Raw genomic sequence first — 15,428 nt, 5'->3', positions numbered from 1 at the left:
TTCCACACCAAACATAAAAAAGGGGGTGGACAAAAGTATTGGCACTGTTTGAAAAATCATGTGATGCTTCTCTAATTTGTGTAATAACAGCACCTGTAACTTACCTGTGGCACCTAACAGGTGTTGGCAATAATAAATCACACTTGCAGCCAGTTGACATGGATTAAAGTTGATTCAACCTCTGTCCTGTGTCCTTGTGTGTACCACATTGAGCATGGAGAAAAGAAAGAAGACCAAAGAACTGTCTGAGGACTTGAGAATCCAAATTGTGAGGAAGCATGAGCAATGTCAAGGCTACAAGTCCATCTCCAAAGACCTGAAAGTTCCTGTGTCTACGGTGCGCAGTGTCATCAAGAAGTGTAAAGCCCATGTCACTGTGGCTAACCTCCCTAGATGTGGAAGGAAAAGAAAAATTGACGAGAGATTTCAACGCAAGATTGTGCGGATGGTGGCTAAAGAACCTCGACTAACATCCAAACAAGTTCAAGCTGCCCTGCAGTCCGAGGGTACAACAGTGTCAACCCGTACTATCCGTCAGCATCTGAATGAAAAGGGACTGTATGGTAGGAAACCCAGGAAGACCCCACTTCTTACTCCGAGACATAAAAAAGCCAGGCTGGAGTTTGCCAAAACTTACCTGAGAAAGCCTAAAACGTTTTGGAAGAATGTTCTCTGCTCAGATGAGACAAAAGTGGAGCTTTTTGGGAAAAGCCATCAACATAGAGTTTACAGGAAAAAAAAGAGGCATTCAAAGAAAAGAACACTGTCCCTACAGTCAAACATGGCGGAGGTTCCCTGATGTTTTGGGGTTGCTTTGCTGCCTCTGGCACTGGACTGCTTGACTGTGTGCATGGCATTATGAAGTCTGAAGACTACCAACAAATTTTGCAGCATAATATAGGGCCCAGTGTGAGAAAGCTGGGTCTCCCTCAGAGGTCATGGGTCTTCCAGCAGGACAATGACCCAAAACACACTTCAAAAAGCACTAGAAAATGGTTTGAGAGAAAGCACTGGAGACTACTAAAGTGGCCAGCAATGAGTCCAGACCTGAATCCCATAGAACACCTGTGGAGAGATCTCAAAATGGCAGTTTGAAGAAGGCGCCCTTCACATCTCAGGGACCTGGAGCAGTTTGCCAAAGAAGAATGGTCTAATATTCCAGCAGAGCATTGTAAGAAACTCATTGATGGTTACCGGAAGCGGTTGTTCGCAGTTATTTTGGCTAAAGGTTGTGCAACCAAGTATTAGGCTAAGGGTGCCAATACTTTTGTCTGGCCCATTTTTGGAGTTTTGTGTGAAATGATCAATGATTTTATTTTTGTTTCATTCTCTTTTGTGTTTTTTCATTGCAAGCAAAATAAATGAAGATAATAATACCAAAGAATTTGTGATTGCCATCATTTCCAAGAAGAAACTGAGTATTATCTGACAGAATTGCAGGGGTGCCAATACTTTTGGCCAGCACTGTATACTGTTAAAAAAAAAAATAAAGGGAACACTTAAACAACAAAATAGTGTTTTAGTGTTCCCTTTATTTTTTTGAACAGTATATAAATATCTACTTAGAAGTTATTTTTTTTTTTTTTAATAAAGTGGTGTATAGCATTAAAATACAATCACCACCCCACCGAAAAAAAAACCCCCTAAGTATTTTCCATGGGTCTGGAAAAAAATAACATGCAAGATACCTGCAGCCACCACTAGAGGGAGCTCCCTGCAGTGACAGTGACTTCTCATGCTCCCTCTAGTGGTGGCAGCCTGTTGTACGTTATCTCTGCCATATATGCAAGATACCTGCACCCACCACTAGAGGGAGCTCCCTGCAGTGATACCATAGCCCCCACCCTGGATGTGCCCCCATCCATCCTTCCTACAGTCCCCACCATGGATGTGCCCCCATCCAACCTTCCTACAGTCCCCACCCTGGATGTGCCCCCATCCATCCTTCCTAAAGTCCCCACCCTGGATGTGCCCCCATCCATCCTTTCTACAGTCCGCACCCTGGATGTGCCCCCATCCATCCTTCCTACAGTCCCCACCCTGGATGTGCCCCCATCCATCCTTCCTACAGTACCCACCATGGATGTGCTCCCATCCATCCTTCCTACAGTCCCCACCATGGATGTGCCCCCATCCATCCTTCCTACAGTCCCCACCCTGGATGTGCCCCCATCCATCCTTCCTACAGTCCCCACCCTGGATGTGCCCCCATCCATCCTTCCTACAGTCCCCACCATGGATGTGCTCCCATCCATCCTTCCTACAGTCCCCACCATGGATGTGCTCCCATCCATCCGTCCTACAGTCCCCACCATGGATGTGCTCCCATCCATCCGTCCTACAGTCCCCACCATGGATGTGCTCCCATCCATCCGTCCTACAGTACCCACCATGGATGTGCCCCCATCCATCCTTCCTACAGTCCCCATCATGGATGTGCTCCCATCCATCCTTCCTACAGTACCCACCATGGATGTGCCCCCATCCATCCTTCCTACAGTCCCCACCATGGATGTGCCCCCATCCAATCTTCCTACAGTCCCCACCCTGGATGTGCCCCCATCCAATCTTCCTACAGTCCCCACCCTGGATGTGCCCCCATCCATCCTTCCTACAGTCCCCACCCTGGATGTGCCCCCATCCATCCTTCCTACAGTCCCCACCCTGGATGTGCCCCCATCCAATCTTCCTACAGTCCCCACCCTGGATGTGCCCCCATCCATCCTTCCTACAGTCCCCACCCTGGATGTGCCCCCATCCATCCTTCCTACAGTCCCCACCCTGGATGTGCCCCCATCCATCCTTCCTACAGTCCCCACCATGGATGTGCCCCCATCCATCCTTCCTACAGTCCCCACCATGGATGTGCTCCCATCCATCCTTCCTACAGTCCCCACCATGGATGTGCCCCATACATCCTTTCTACAGTCTCTACCCATCATCCCCACAGTCCCAGTCCCTATTGTACACTTGTTTTGGTAAAACTAATGTGTGTTTGGTCCTGCCAATAAAGCTTATTTGATACCTATAGCCACCACTAGAGGGAGCTCCCTGCAGTGTGTACCAGTATACAGTGACCTCTCATGCTCCCTCTAGTGGTGGCAGCCTATAGTACATTATCTCATACATCTATAGCTATGCAGGGGGTTTGGAGCTCTGTATCATTGAAGCAAAGCTCTCATTGCTTTAATCCCTTAAAAACATGGCAGCTTTTAGTTTTTGTGTTGTTATTTAGTTACATTTAGCTAGATATTTCCCATGCAGGGAAGATATATGTAGTAATACATTACATGGCAGCCATTCAAATTTATAGGAAACCTATCTACCTAATTTTGAAGGGTTTTCAAACTTAATCTTATAGGAATGGTTTGTCCTGATATGATACACCCCCCTTTTTTACAGTTGTTATGACTTGTGGGTCACACGTTAAAGGGAATTTGTCACCAGATGTTTTCCACGCCATCTGAGATCAGTATGATGTAGGGGCAGAGATCCTGATTACAGAGATATATCACTTGGGCTTCCTGCTGCAGTTTTATTAAAATCACAGTGTTATCTGCTGCAGATGTTTCAGTACTCTGAATGCTGAGCTCTATATAACTCCGCCCATACCACTGATTGATAACTTTGTGTGTACACTGTACATAGGCAGAAAGCTGCCAGTCAGCGTTAAGGCGGGATTATACAGAGCTCATGAATATGGAGGACTATAAGGAAGGAGATTTGCTAGTTCTCTAAATTTCATCAAAACTATAGCAATCAGCTTACTAAGATACACATCAATGGAGTCAGGGTCTCTGCCACTACATTATTGACATGACATTAACATGAGCAGTCACGTCCCATGCCATCAACAAAGCAGAGCGGAAGAGGATGAGCTGATCTGTTGATATGAAGCTGCAGAATTGCTGGCAGCAGCGGTAAGTGACAGCTCTGAATTAGCATTGGGTAGAACTGGAAGGTAGTTAACATCAATCGGCCTGCTACTTCTTAGGCCAATAGTAAAAAAGTGAAATATTTCTAAACAGCGCCTTTAATTTGAAAGAATGTTTATAACAAATTTAGAGTTAGAGGAAATCTGTCAGCAGGTTTTTGTTATGTAATGTGAAGACACCATGCTGTAAGGGTTATCACAAAGAATTCAGCCATGCATCACTTATCGCACTGTGTTGACGTTTACCTGGAATGTTTGTTTTTGCACCAGTAACTTATCATTGCTTGGCTATGAGACGCCCTGGCCTATCAGGTCGTCACAAGGGTGCTGTGCAATCTGCCCTTCTGCATGGTACCTGCTCCTCCTTGGTTACGGGTCCTGTCAATTTGGTGTTGCTATCAGACACCCCATACTTTGCACTGACGAGGGGCAAGCACCCCAAAACACCGTGTCTGCAAATTGGGATTCTGATCTGGTATAAATCTTAAGTCATATGCAAATGATTGTTAAAAATCCACTTTTGACTTTTAGGATCGCTACTTCCAGTAGGTGTCGCTGCGCTAGAGTTTGTCTCCTTTCCTGGAGAGACAATTTGAATACCAACAGGTGTACACAAATCCTGAGGAACACTCTGCACCACACCCACCAAACACCCATTGGGCAGCCTGAGGGGAATAGGGCCACCCAGATGGAGGGCTGGTAGAAGGAGGGCAGAAGTGTCAGTCAGTGAGTAGTCAGTAGTAGTGGAGGGAGGAAGAGCAGGGCAGCGGTGACAAGACAGGTCACGCCGTGGAGCTGGGCTCCTGTACCTGTCCCAGGTGCCAGATGTTGGCCTGGCCAGAAGGAGCTGGAACCCCGGTCGCAGGGGGTAGTGACAGGGGGCACGGTGCTGCTACAGAGAGCAGGCCGGCTGCCTTGTGCTACAACAGGGCAGGGACCAGGGCACAACGGGGTACGCGGACTCTAGGCTGGGAAGTAGCTTCACGCAGCCCAGTAATTCACCCGACGGGAACGGAATCTTCAGGAACCGTTCCCCACCCGCTTCAGAATGGGGGTACTAGCGCAACGAGGGGGCTAGGACTTCCCACAACCGTCCAGAAAATCCCAAGCGTGTGAGCAAGCTCACCCTGCTAGCCACGCAGGTGAGCAGGACCCGAAACGCTTCAAGTGTAAGGGATCCACACGTAGGACACACAGTGCAAAGGCTTCAAGTCAACAAACAACACCAAAGGGCACGGACGCAGTGTGCTCGCCCAAGAAAAGCAGAATACTCGAGTGTGGTTTACCTGGTGTCAGCGTCAGTGACTTTGGACTGTGTGAGTACACGTTATACCCTTGCACCCGACGGGTTCCCCACTCCATCCACCACTGCCCCTGCCCACAGAGGGCTTAACAACTCAAGCTGCCACACACCAGCGTCCCTGGGCTCCCCCCAAACCGGCAGCGGTAGTCCCTCACGTTAACACACACCGTGGGTGGCGTCACGAACATTGTCCCAAAACCACCAACGTCCCCTTTTTATTTCCGAGGTAGGCGCACGACGCCACCTTGGATCCGGAGATCCTTCAAGCCACTGCGGATCCAGGTCCGAGCTGCCCGTCAGCTGTCGCGAGGGCGGCACAGATACATCAGCACAGTGAGCCCCAGGCTGGCAAGGTCCCTTTGTCATTAGCAGCTCACTGACTATAGACCTTGTATATACAGAGCATGGTGTGGGCGGGGGCAGCTCTTCCAGCTCTGCTGCATTGCTAAATCTAAAAACTCTGATGGTGTCAGAACGGCTGCACCCAGTAATCTAAGTGATACATTGTTAGATTCAGGATCTCTTTGTCTACATCATGCTGCTCTCAGATGAAGTATCAAAAACCTGCTGACAGATTTCCTTTAACACCTTACACTTGATAACCTCGATAAATGGGAAATTATTAAAGGGGTTTTCCATTTCATCACTGACATATTGATGACTTGTCCGTAGTTCGGCTATTTCCACTTTTTACATACGGTCGCCACCAGAGTTGCCCCCAGTATCTGATCGCTGAAGGTACCAAATCCCTCTCCAATCAGATCCTGATGGATGATAGGTCAGGAAAATGTCAGTCCTTTGTAACCCTTTTAATGTATTTGTACCTTTTATAAGAAAGTGTCTGACCCCTGCTCACCCCTGTATTGTCCCTCTCCGCTGCCGGCATCATCTCATTTGTGTGGTCTTCCCTTTTACAATGTATTTGTGTTCTCGGTGGTGTTTTTAGCGGACTCCACATTACTTCTGCTGTGTCGGCCATTCTTTTGCCAGTGAGTCTGAACGCTGCTCGCTTTATGCACCAAGTATTTGTTTGTCTTTTTATGTTATTTCATTTATTTCCTAAGCAACTGGGCTTTTTGTTTTTAATTTGTATGAAATATTTCTATAGAAAATCAGGTAGAGCTTTCTATGTTCTTCTTGGAGAAGTGGCCATGTATATTCTGTGATTCTCCATCAAAGTATCTTCAGCTCCTATGCAGAACAATGGGTCACCATAGTAACAGACTACAACCTGACTGTGTAGTCTGATCATAGTCTCTGGATCGCTCTCTTTTTTTACTTGCGTGAATGTGATGCCCTGGCCAGGCCAGGTAGTCACAAATAGGGCCCCGCATAACACCTTTCCCTCACAAGTAACACACAGCCGACCAGAAAACCCTAGTCACCCCCTCAGGGCTAGATAGACACACCAGGGGGCGGAACCAGGCTGTTGAAAGACGCCCACCTAGGAGTTTGGACAGCCTGGGGCGGAAAACCAGTTAGTTCGATCTGACAGTCAGTCTGTAGTGTTCAGCAGGAGTGGAGGTCAGGCCTGTGTGTCAGGCCTGAAACAAACTGACAGGTACCAGGGTAGGAGCCCTGATGCCACTGGCTAGGAGGCAGACGGTGGTCTCCATCCGCAGGAGAAGGGAAGACGGTTCGGCAGAACCGGGTTGTACCGGGACCAGGTTGTAGCCCGCTGGTATCTACACCGGGGACCCGACCGGAAACCGTGCACAAAGGGGGGTACTCGGAAACAGAACTTACTGGAACCTACTGGAACTGGTGGTTAATTAACCGATTGAGACCAGGATTATAGGTCCTGTCCCACCCAAAGTCCCGAGGCCACCGCCAAGGCTCAGAGATCGCACGGGCCAGCGTTTGCGGGCAAGGGCTCCTTAGGCCACAACCAACCGGGAGCGGACTCCTGAAGTTTCAAGCACAGGCAGTCCACAGTTTTACACAGGTGCGGGAGAAAGACAGAGACCACCAGCCGGGTGGGGGAACCAAAACGTAGCCGGGTGCGGGCACCGACCACCATCACCTTGGTTTACCAGATACTCATGTGTTTTCTAATAGTGAGTACACCAGCACTCAGTGGCTGCCCATCTCCCTGCATCAAACCTCCCCAACGGGTCCCGGGGCCTCCATCCCTGCTCACGTAGGGGTTAACAACTTTCTGCGCAACATCTCCCCCAGGTGCCCCGTAACTGCAGCGGTGGTGTCCAACCTCACCACATACTGTGGGTGGCGTCACGAACTTAGTGCGGCTCAGTCCGTACATATACGTCCTACATCCACCATCCCATCCCCCTTTCATTCGGAGTGTCCGCGGGATCCCCCGGGTCCGGAGACCCTCGAGCCACCCACCGGAAGGCCCAGACCCGAGCAGCGGCAGGCTGCCGGCACGGGGGCGGCACATGAACCTGGTAGAAAAGCAAGAATTTTTGGAAAGGTGTATGGGAGGATCAAACTACTCGGAGTTTATCTGTAGTCTGGTACCGTGGAGAGGCAAAGTTACTTTGCATATCATTTTAGATACTTTAGAGAGACTGATCATTTGGTTGTAAAAGTGAAACCTTAGCAATGTTTTGAGCACTGCATCCAAAGCCGCGGCACTTTTCAATTAACGCTGCGGATGTTCTCCACATTGTGTAGATGAGATTTTTACCTAGTGCTGCTCCTTTAATATGCAGTGGGATTTATGTGCAGACACTGCGTATGCGCCCTGTGTGAATGTATACGTATGATTAAAGAGAACCAACCACCAGGATTTTGTGATATGAACTAAAGGCAGTGCCATACAGGCAGTAAGATGCTGAATCCAGAGATACCTGTTGTAGAATGATCCGATGCTTGGTTGATGAAATATCTTTAATCAAATTTGCAGAAATGCCCTGCACTTTGACAGGTGCAACCGGGGCGGGACTTTGTGGGTCGGTTTCTCGGATTTATTCTTCCTTCTCCGGCGTCCTCCTGGCTTGCCCCCCTTTCTTTATTTGAATTTTGCACCGCCATTACTGTTGGCGGCAGGTGCGCATTACCACAATAATTCTGGCTTCAATAAAATGGCACCGGAGTTCGCGCATGCGCGTAGTGCGATCTCCGAAAGCATTTTATTGAAGAAGCTGCTGTGAAGACTATGCACGGCAGCGGCGCATGCACAGATGTTATAAAAATAAAAAATCTGCGCTCACGCCTTTCATAGTCTTAACTAAAATGGCTTTGGAGATCGCGCTAAATGCATGTGTGGACTCTGGCGCCATTTAAATGAAGACAGAATTACTGTGGCAATGCGCATGCGCCGCTAACAACAGCAATGGTGGCACAGCGTGATATTCAAATAAAGAAAAGGTGCCAAGCCAGGAGGACGCCAGAGGAGGAATGAACGCTGAGGACCCGACCCCACAGAGTCCCACCCCGGTTGCACCTGTCAATCAAAATGCAATGCATTTCTGCAACTTTTATTAAAGATATTTCATCAACCAAGCATCTGATCTTTCTACAATGGGTATCTCTGGATTCAGCATTTTAGTGCCAGTATGGCACTACCTTTACCTCATATATAGCTGAGCGGATTGCTCATAATCCGGGTCCGGCGGATCCGTCGCGGGTTGTGAAAGAAGTCCGGATCCGATCCTGAATCCGGACCAATGTAATTCAATGGAGAGGGAAAGAGGGACAACCCCGGATCGAGCAGCCGGATTCCCGGGTCCAGATCGGACCCTGAAACTGTTTGGGTCCGCTCAACACTACTCCTAGCAATATCCTTCTGGTTGGTCCTCTGATGATTACTGTCTATGAGCGGGCACTGCAGGTGAGTGTGCCCAGTAGTGTAGCCGGTCCGACCACTTAGACTACTTACCTGAGTATCTTAATTGGTTGTGGTCCACTTCCACAGAACTCGTAAGAAACAAGTGGAAGTCAAACCCCAGTCTTCAATGTGCCAAACAGTTGTCAGCTGAGTTATAAGTTATCTTGTAACTTCCATGCTGTAACCCTTAAGCTTTGTGCCCCATCTAAAGTTTAATTTGTTTTGCACCAGACCCGGGACCTTCTGGGTCACTACACCGTCCTTCGGAGTACTAAAGCCAACGCTCTAACCAAGGCTGAAGGACACTCAATAAATACACAGCTTTACTACCAAGAACCATTGGAATACCAATTTTTCTTTAGCTCCCAACAGTCTTAACAGGCCTGAAATAACAGGCCACTTATAGGGCACAGAGTAGTCAATCAGTTTCTCTCCAGCTGAAGAAGCTCAACATTAAGCCTGACTCAGCTACTTTACAACTCTTCCCAGGCCTGAATCTGTGCCCCTTCATCCAGAAGAGCATTTGTGAGGTCAGACGCTGATGTTCAGGAGAAGCTGTGGTCACAATCTCCGTTCTAGCTCATCCCAAAAGTGTTGGATGGGGTTGAGCTCCGGGCTCTCTTCGACCAGCCATGTTCTGTCACCAAAGTCCCTCTTTATGGACCTTGTGCACTGGGCACAGTCATAGTGAACAGAAAAGGTCCTTCCCCCAACTGTTCACACAAAGCTGGAAGCTAAAATTGTTCAAAATATCTTTTTATAGAGAAGTATTAAGATTTCTCTTCACTGGAAATAAGGGACCAAGGCCGACCCCTGAAATACAAGCCCACAGCATTATCCCTCCTCCACCAAACCTTACAGTGGGCACAATGCAGTCAAGCGGGTAACGTTCTCCTGGCAGTCACCAAACCCAAACTCCTCCATCAATTCATCACTGCACAGAACACGTTTCCTCCAGAGTCCAGTGGTGGCGGCTTTACACCACTCCATCCAACACTCGTCATTGTGCTTGGTGATGTACAGCTGCTCGGCCACGAAGCTCCAGGTGGACGCAATGTTGGTGCTGATGTTACCACAGGAGGTCTGGACTCTGCAGTTATGGGGTCAGCAGAGTGTTGGTCACTTTTCTGTCCTCTGCTCCTGAGCACTCGGCCCCCGCTATGTAATGTTGCAGGGTCTCCTTACACTTCTCAATAATATCACTCACAGGCGAAGGGGGGGAAGGTTTAGATGGAAGAAATGTCATTATCACAATTTTTAACCTGGTGGCTCCTATTACTGAACCGCGTTGGTATCAGAGAGCCAGGGGCATATAATGGTCACGGACTCGCAGAAGTCACAACTGCGACCAGGCCCAGAGGTGGAGGGGGCCCACAAGGTCAGCGACTACTTCAGCTGAATGTATGTCCGAGGACGCACATCCAGCTGAAATGCATTGCGGCACAGAGACCCATCGGATCTCTGCCCTGCAATAAATTCTGCCGGCCGAACAGAGGCTGGCCGCTGTCATCAGCGTGCACGTGACTGGGGTGCATGACAATGATGTCATGCATCGCCATAGCAGGCATGCCAATGTCAGCTGCCGGCTACAGAGGAGGACGTCACGCAGCATGGGAGCAAAGGGAGGTGAGTAGAATTTTTTTTAATGCATTGGAGACAGAAGGGGAAAAATATATACCAGGAAGGGGCCCAGGATAAGGACATAGTTACCAGAATGGGGACATATATACTAGGAGGGGGACATATTTACTAGGGTGGGGGAGATATTTACCAGGAAGGGGCACAGGATGGGGGACATTAGTACAAGATGGGGGATATTGCTACATAATGAAGGGGGAGGGAGGGGATCACATGTCTTTATAGAATTTAGAATGCTACAAGGGCCCATATATCTGACCAACATGTAAAAGGGGGGGTGGGCCAGGTCAAAATTCTGCATTGAGGCCCATCAGACTCTAGTTACATCAGTGCAGTGAGCTCTTACCACCTCTTTTAGCCATTCTGACAAATGTTAGTAAAGGCAGACGGCATGGTGAGAGGCCGGATGTTATAAACTGGGGTCAATGGGACTGAATAAGAATACCGATTCCATTGATTAGGACTAGTGTTGAGCGGACCCGGACTTGAAAAATCTGGATCCGCGCGGCTTTAGAGGTAGATCCGGGTCCGACCCGGACGCGGGAATCCGGGTGCACGATCCGGATTTTTTTTTTCTCTCTTTTTCTCTTTCTCTTTTTCTCTTTCTCTTTTCTCTCTCGCTCTTCTCTCTTCTCTCTCCTCTCTCCTCTCTCCTCTCTCCTTTCTTCTCTCTCTCCTCTCTTCTCTCTCTCCTCTCTTCTCTCTCTCCTCTCTTCTCTTTCTCCTCTCTTCTCTTTCTCCTCTCTCTCTCTCTCTCTCCCTCTCTCTCTCTCCCTCTCTCTCTCTCTCCCTCTCTCTCTCTCTCTCTCTCTCTCCCTCTCTCTCTCTCTCCCTCTCTCTCTCTCTCTCTCTCTCTCCCCCTCTCTCTCTCTCTCTCTCTCTCTCTCTCTCTCTCCTCCCTTCTCTCTCTCTCTCCTCCCTTCTCTCTCTCCTCTCTCTTCTCTCTCTCCTCTCTCGTCCCGGATTCCGCATATATTGGGCTGGATCAGATCCGGACTTGTTGGCAACCCGCCACTGATCCGCCAGACCCGGATTATTAGCAATCCGCTCAACTCTAATTAAGACGTGTGTCTATATAGTGTGTGTATATGTATGAATATCATCTATAATATAGTTTTCTGTTCGGGGTGACATAGCTTTAGTTCTTCGTTGTTGTTTTCCTGCTGGGAAAACAAATCATAACCAAGATGCCCATGGACAGCCAAGCCATCCAAGGTTTACTATGTACCGTAACAGTGCCAAGACCTGCGCTGAATCCAAGCTTGAGTAAAGAACCACCTTGCAAAATGTAATAGAAGATTCTATGATAAAAGGTTGTAAATGGCTATGAGACGTTTATGACCAGAGGGGGACCAGGCTCCATATCAATCAGATATCACCCTCCATTGATGATGCTTTGCTACATGGATTAATTACCATTGAATCCTTCCTATATAGTCAGCTACAGTATATGTTCTTGCATTGTGCATGCAAAGTGTGCAACCAAAAGAGGTAACTCTGAGGAATGATTTTGCATCTCACAACCCAGAACCGTCCACATGAGGAGAAGCAGCCGTTGTCACGGATCATTTAAGCTTTTTAAGGACAAGTAATTATTAACAGGAACATTCTCCTCTTTGTATAATATCTTACTCTAAACCTATAATAAACACGAGACACACGTCGAACTGGTTTCACTCATAAAAATAATTCACCGCAGGTTTCAAAACTGTTACCCCAAGTGGTCACATGTCACTCCTCTCCAATTCTTAATCTATGTACGACCAGATAGTATTATACAATCACATTATGGTGGTATTATTATTTGGTTACGGTTTGGCGGTATTATTTTTGCATGTTATCTAAAATTTGTTTTACATAAGTTGATAATTAAATGGTAATATATTCTTATTGAACTACCAATCATCGCAGTTTATCTCAGATTTTTTTGAGATTTCTAGCAACACCTTTGCTGACGACCTCGGCTGTGCACAGCTGTCATGCAGTGTTCGGTTCTACACTCGTGGGGTGCCACTACGATGTCGGACTCTGTTCACATTGTAGTATCTGACAGGCAACCAGAGGTCTCCTAGTTGCTCAGCCTGAGCCGGGCATCGGCTGATTCATTTCTATTGCCTTCACCAGCCCTGCAGGAGTTAATTCTTGTGGATTTGTGTGAAGCTCCTAGGACCAGGTTGCTAATAACCACTCACAGATGTCTCTTTCCTATTTAAGATATGGGAACCTTTGGTTCTGAGCCTATAATAGCTCCAGCGATTCCGGTCTTTGTGGTTCTCCAGTCTTTGGTGATCTGTAGTTGCGTGGTGTGAAGGTTTCCCTACCTTCCTTTTTCTTTCTTCCCCTGTACACGTATTGTCTCTCCTTTGTGTTTTGAGTGCAGTGTGTATGAGTATTTGTTCTCCCATGTTCGTTTTGTTTCTGTGGGGTTTTGTTACTGGTTTTCTGACCCTTTCCAAGGGTGGGGGAGAGAAGGAGTAAGATCAGGGCTTGGAAAGTAGTCAGGGTCAAGCTGGGGGCTCAGATCTCACTACCATCAAGCACACGTCTGAGATAAGGGACAGGAGCCCCTACTCTGTAATTTCATACCCCAAGATAACGTGGGTTTTTTTCGACAGTCTAATAGGCACTGATAGAGCGGTGGTTAGGTATGTGCTCCTGCGCTCAGTTCAATATGGGGTTTCCTCAAAGCTTAAGGGGACTTTACACGCAGCGATAACGCTAGCGATATCGCTAGCAAGCGTACCCGCCCTCGTCGCTTGTGCGCCATGGGCAAATCGTTGCCCGTGGCACACAATATCGTTAGGAGCCATCACACGGACTTACCTGACTAGCAACGTCGCTGTGGCCAGCGAACCGCCTCCTTTCTAAGGGGGTGGTTCGTGTGGCGTCACAGCAGTGTCACTAAACGGCCGCCCAATAGAAGCGGAGGGGCGGAGATGAGCGGCCGTAATATCCCGCCCACCTCCTTCCTTCCTCATTGCCGGTGGCCGCAGGTAAGCTGTAGTTCGTCGTTCCCGAGGTGTCACACATAGCGATGTGTGCTGCCTGGGGAACGACGAACAACCTGCGTCCTCAACAATCAACGATTTTTTGAAAAGGAACGACGTGTCAACGATGGACGATTTGGTGAGTATTTTCTATCGTTAACGGTCGCTCGTTGGTGTCACATGCAACGACGTCGCTAACGATGCCGGATGTGCGTCACGGAATCCGTGACCCCGGCGATATATCGTTAGCTACTTTGTTGCGTGCAACGGGGCCTTAAGTTCCCATAATTGCTGGGGATCCAAACAATCAGATTCCCAAGGAATAGTGGATAATTTACTATTTTAGGAATAACCTTTATTTTTGTAACTAACAAGAATGAAAGACCATAGCCTCAAATGCCCAGCTACGTTTCAGTGGGGCTTGTCTTCTTCTGGGACTCAGTATTGGGTGTTGGAAGTAAAGGACAAGCATTACTCATTCTATAAACCCTGTTGCTCCCCAAACTGTCTTCGAATAAAGCCAAGAACTATATAGAACGTTTGTTTTCTGCATGTGCTCCAGATTCCTCCTAGAATTCCAATTAAATGGGTTATCCTATAAACAACAATCATCACCCATCCACAGGGTAGGTGATAAATGCATGATTGGTGGACTTATGACCACTAGGATACCAATTGATGCCACAAATGCGGCATTAGTGAGCATGCCTGACAACAATAGATAGTGAATGGAGTAGTGGCTACGCATGTCCTCTACAGTTTCATTAACATTGGGGATGTGGAATCCGCTATTTTGTGATCGGTGGGTTACTAACTGTTGGACCCCCACCTGTCGTACATTTATCACCCACCCTGTGGCTAATAGATAAGTACTGTATGCGGCATAGCCCCTTTAATTGGGTTTCTATGAAAATTCGGAATAAGTTGGCGATAGTGAATAAATTAAATTCTTGGATCGTCTAGTCTTAGAATAAAGACGTTGGATTACATTACCATAAATGAATGCAATATAAAGACGATTTTTAGGAAAATGATGTATTAATAGACTTGCCTTCTGTCTCTTCCACCCACAGTCTTAATACTTGAGAAAATTGAGAACAACGACCTATTTAACAAAACCTTAAAGATCACAGACTTTGGTCTGGCCAGAGAATGGCAGAAGACGACAAAGATGAGTGCAGCGGGCACCTATGCCTGGATGGCTCCGGAAGTCATCCGTCTTTCTCTATTTTCCAAGAGCAGTGATGTGTGGAGGTAACGGCTGTTTCCTGGTGATAATATCTTCATCGTAGTGAATGGTAAATTAGAAGGACTCGTCAGCACAAAATGAGTGTTCAAACCAAGTACAGGCACTCGCCAATAGTTCAATGCACCTTCTCTTCTACCTGTTATCCATCAAGACCTTCTTTGATTGGCATCTCTGGCTTTTCAGGAGGCTACGGAGTGTGGAGATCGGTGGAAAACAAGTAGATGAGAAGGTTCCTTGGTATGGTTGCCCACATTGAGGGTGGTTTAAACAGTAATTTTATGCTTATGGACTACCTTTAAAGAGAACCTGTCAGGTCAGGATTCCATAAGTAGGATAAGGGTTACAATTAGGTTTCAGAGCATGTCCATATTATAGCCGTTACTCGGCCATGAAAGGAGAACACAACTTCTATAATCACACTGCGTTCTGCTCCTTTCCAGTCATCAGGGCCTCCAGAGCACAACACTGAGCAGTCATGGCTGTTCTTCAATTTTGATTGACATCCTCCTCAGCACATTCAGAGG

At 47.7% G+C, this 15,428-nt stretch overlaps 1 protein-coding gene across 1 annotated transcript in view; it reads left to right on the top strand.

Moving 5' to 3' along the window:
* Positions 1–15,428, top strand: part of MAP3K10 (mitogen-activated protein kinase kinase kinase 10) — a 55,898-nt gene that overhangs the window by 16,388 nt on the left and 24,082 nt on the right. The window contains exon 3 of the mRNA XM_075323657.1: positions 14,729–14,909. Within this exon, the coding sequence (XP_075179772.1) occupies positions 14,729–14,909 (181 nt within the window). The remainder of the gene's footprint in view (positions 1–14,728; positions 14,910–15,428) is intronic.

Source organism: Anomaloglossus baeobatrachus, chromosome 9, assembly GCF_048569485.1.
Source record: "Anomaloglossus baeobatrachus isolate aAnoBae1 chromosome 9, aAnoBae1.hap1, whole genome shotgun sequence".
Classification (NCBI taxonomy): domain Eukaryota; kingdom Metazoa; phylum Chordata; class Amphibia; order Anura; family Aromobatidae; genus Anomaloglossus; species Anomaloglossus baeobatrachus.
The sequence above is the reverse complement of the archived record's forward strand: the minus strand, read 5'-3'. Positions and strand labels throughout refer to the sequence as shown.